General features: G+C 39.8%; 1 protein-coding gene across 5 annotated transcripts in view; it reads right to left on the minus strand.

Moving 5' to 3' along the window:
- Positions 1 to 3,637, minus strand: part of ect2 (epithelial cell transforming 2) — a 30,792-nt gene extending 27,155 nt beyond the window's left edge. For 2 of the 5 annotated variants that reach the window (XM_058638924.1, XM_058638923.1), the window contains exons 1-3: positions 3,262 to 3,635; positions 2,230 to 2,388; positions 973 to 1,052 (exon numbers count right to left, since the gene is read on the minus strand). In XM_058638924.1, the coding sequence (XP_058494907.1) occupies positions 973 to 1,052; positions 2,230 to 2,359 (210 nt within the window). In that variant the 5' untranslated portion in view covers positions 2,360 to 2,388; positions 3,262 to 3,635. Of the gene's footprint in view, positions 1 to 972; positions 1,053 to 2,229; positions 2,389 to 3,261 lie in introns of all 5 variants that reach the window. The other 3 variants (XM_058638920.1, XM_058638921.1, XM_058638925.1) reach the window with 2 other exon arrangements.

Raw genomic sequence — 3,637 nt, forward strand, 5'->3', positions numbered from 1 at the left:
TGCACATGTATTAAATAACCAAAATGAGAAATCTACTGCATTTGATTTCTACGACTCAAAGCAATTCCATATCCACAGGAGAGAGTTTATCGCTAGAGAAGTTTTTCCCTTCAGTTTCACACTGTTAATGCATTTGACAATTACAATTTTGCATGATCTGCCGACAGCAATCAAGCGCTCCCTGACTACATGCCTGCATTAGCCAATAACAACTGCTGCTGTTTCCTTCACCGTGCAGCTCCAAGTTTCCTGGAAGCAGTCCAGACAAGTAACACTATCTTAAAAGACAGATATACAATCTAAAATATTCAATACAATATAAGATATAACTTAGCAAAGCGCCAAAGAAACTTCAGAAGAAAGCATCACTTTTTCCTCCTTTCTCTCTGTGTCTGTGTAGGTGAGTAAATAATAACCACTAACATAATAAAGAACCAAAATTATTTTTTAGGTCTACAATAACTTGGCATTTTTTTTTATTTACAGCACAGCACTGTTTGCCTCATCCTTGTTTGTGTCTGAGTAAGTTATCATGTGCTTGCACCTTTTGTCAATAAAGTTATTATCGTCTATTCAGACAGCCAGACATTTTGTCACCTGCAGCTACGTGCAAGTGGCATAATAACTTCTCTTTCACGCTCTATATTTTTATAACACGTCTGGCTCTGTTCTGTGCTAGAGAGAACTGTGTATGTCCCATTTTCTTGCAAATAAAGATGCTTTTCACACCCAAGGTCAAACACTGAGAATTTAAATTACACAGAGGGGGAAAAATACTTCTATCCATCATCATCATCATCATCATCATCATGTTTTAACCCAGAAGCTTGCTGACCTTCATAGAGTTCTCATGTCCTTCTTATCAAATCATAAAGAAGCAGCAATGTTGACACAGGTGATAAAGGCCTGTCACTTGAAAAGAAATCAGTGGAACCACAGTGGACATTCAGGGTTAATGGAGGAGGGTCATACCTGCAAAGCTTTGACCAGTGCTGCATTTCTGCTTGCTGCTCCCACCAGGACAATCCTCGTCTCCACTTTTGGCAGCATATCTGAGAGAGGGACACAGCGACATGGTGAATGAGGAGGAACACACGAATAAGGACAGAGACAGATTCTCTCTGTGATTTTAAGTCTTCTCATTTTAACTGACAGCCAGTGTAATCAGTCAAACAAGACACATAATTAAAAGTATAACAACATAAGACAGACAGCATAGAAATTGGATAATTATAAAGTAGCAAATTGTTACTTTTAGTAAGGAAAAAAAGGCTCATTATAATTTACATGAAATATAAATATTTATGTGTGTTTAAAGTACTTGCAAACAGCACATGAAAGACTACTTTTAAAACATGTCGAATAGAGCAAATTCATTTAGATTTGTCCATTAAGTCAGACAAAAACTATTGTAGGAATAAATATAAAGAACAAAATTAAGTATTTTGAGAGGCCTGCGAAAGCTTCACTTTAGTGGTTGACCGTCAGTGTTAATATTTAAATGAGAGAGGATGTCCAAATACTATGTATGTTGTTTAAGTAAATAATAATAAACAATGACACATATAGAGTTCTTCACCTGAACACATCAATTTAAAAGCAACCTTGTTTTAAATTGTAAAAACAGATTTAGTTTATTGGCCTTGTGATAATGTAGATTCAATCAAAATGCCACTATGTCTATTTATTAGGCTGACAAAATAATTCATCACTGCTTAATTAACTTTTTTTTAAATCAAAATATTTTGTCATTTTCCACAAATTAAAACTTCTGTGATGCAATCTTTTCATTATAAAGTAAGTACACAGTGTATGAGTGAGTTTGACCAGATGATACTGGAGAAAGGACTTCAGGTTGTTCACCTCACTGAACCGGTTTCTCACGCTGGACTCCACAAACACACCCCTGTGCAGGAAATGCATCAGCAGCACACACTAACGCCTGCATACCTCATGCAGAGAATAAGTGAACATACGGCTCAGCAGGAATGTAAACCCACTCCAAGTGTCTTTTTGGGGTATTAATGCAATGTTCTGCTGAAGTAACAGCCTTTTCATTTCAACACAGATGGAAATCCAGATTCATAAACACAAGCCTGAGGTATCTGTACTGACACTGAAGCGTTTGATTATAATATCTGCTGTTTATTTTTATATTCAAACACCAGCAGCAAGATGTATCAAGTCCTAGCAAAAAAAAGGAGAGAACAAGTGACCGTGGAGGCTGACCTGCTCCATCTTCCAATGCCAGACCCAGAAACGTGTGGTCCTGAGTGGTTTCAGCGATCCTTGAGTCATAGACTGAAGAATCCAACAGACTGCGAGCAGTACATAAAGTCACTATGCTGGTGTCAGCCATGGCAGGACGCTGAGGAGACCCCAAACTGTCTGGAAACAAATCAAAAGTTAGACGACACCAGCAGAGGACCAGAGGGAGTGACAAACGATATGGTTGAGGGAGACAAGAAGACACAGAAGGGGACAGAAGGTGACAGACGGAGAGACAGCTGAGACACAGACAAGAAGGCATAAAAGGAGACAGCAGAGACAAAGGGAGACATAGAGGAAAACCAACAGAGAGGGGAGACAGTAGGAGACGCAGAGGTAACACAGAGTGAAAGACCAAGGAGGACACAGAGGGAGGGACAGTGGAAAATGCAGCAGATGCACAGAAGTGGAGACGGAGGGAAACACAGAAGGGGAGAAAAGGGGCACATAAGGGGAAATAAGGGGACATAGAGTTGAGGGCAGGGAGACACAGAGGGAGAGAGTGTAGCAGCAGGGAAACCAAGCAAAATGGTGACAACTGTCAAACACAACACAAGGCTTCAAACAGAAAAAACTGCCTGAGTTTGACATTTCAGCTACAGAGAATCTAAAACACCTGCAAGCTGTGACGACTGTGGTAAAACGACACAAAAGTTTATTCTGGAACTTTTGGAAAACGTGCCAAAAGTGCATGAGTTTGCATAACAACAGCCATCAAACTGCACCTGCACCACCCAGGATCAATAATAGTTGATGTCAGATCAGACTGAATGATAAATTCAGTCATTTACTGCTAAAAAAAAGGTAACAACGTCAGAAAAGCATTTAACTACACGTGATAATATAAATCTCTGAATTATTAAACACTCAAGGCCAAATAATAGTAGGTGTTTTCTGTGGCAACAGATTCATTTACCTACATGTGCACGAGCTAACTCACGTCAACGTGTTTCGTTTGGTGAGAAAAACAAACTTTAAGTAAACATAACTTACCGACTGTTGAAGTTATTTTGTTTGTCTTAAATAATAAAAGAAAACTCAGTCTTCGGTGTCCACTCTGCTGCTGAACCCCCTCAACTGAATTAGCTCCCTGGCTAACTTGGCTAGCAGCCGAGCTAACGAATCCACAGCGCTATGGACAAAGTCCGGTGATTCCTCTTCAACACAATCTCCAGAAAACACGTAACAGGTCTCTGTCAAGCCTCTGGAATCAGCGCATGTTCGTCTTTATACGTGAGAAGAGAAAAGACTGTCGTAAAGTGGTCGCTTTAGTTTGCTGATAGGTGAAACAGGCTTCATAATAGTGCGGAGAAGTTCTCAGTTCAGTCTCCTGCTGCCGACGGAGCTCGATTCAAAAAGCAAGACAACA

Source organism: Solea solea, chromosome 9 (genome assembly GCF_958295425.1).
Source record: "Solea solea chromosome 9, fSolSol10.1, whole genome shotgun sequence".
NCBI classification, from domain to species: Eukaryota; Metazoa; Chordata; class Actinopteri; order Pleuronectiformes; family Soleidae; genus Solea; species Solea solea.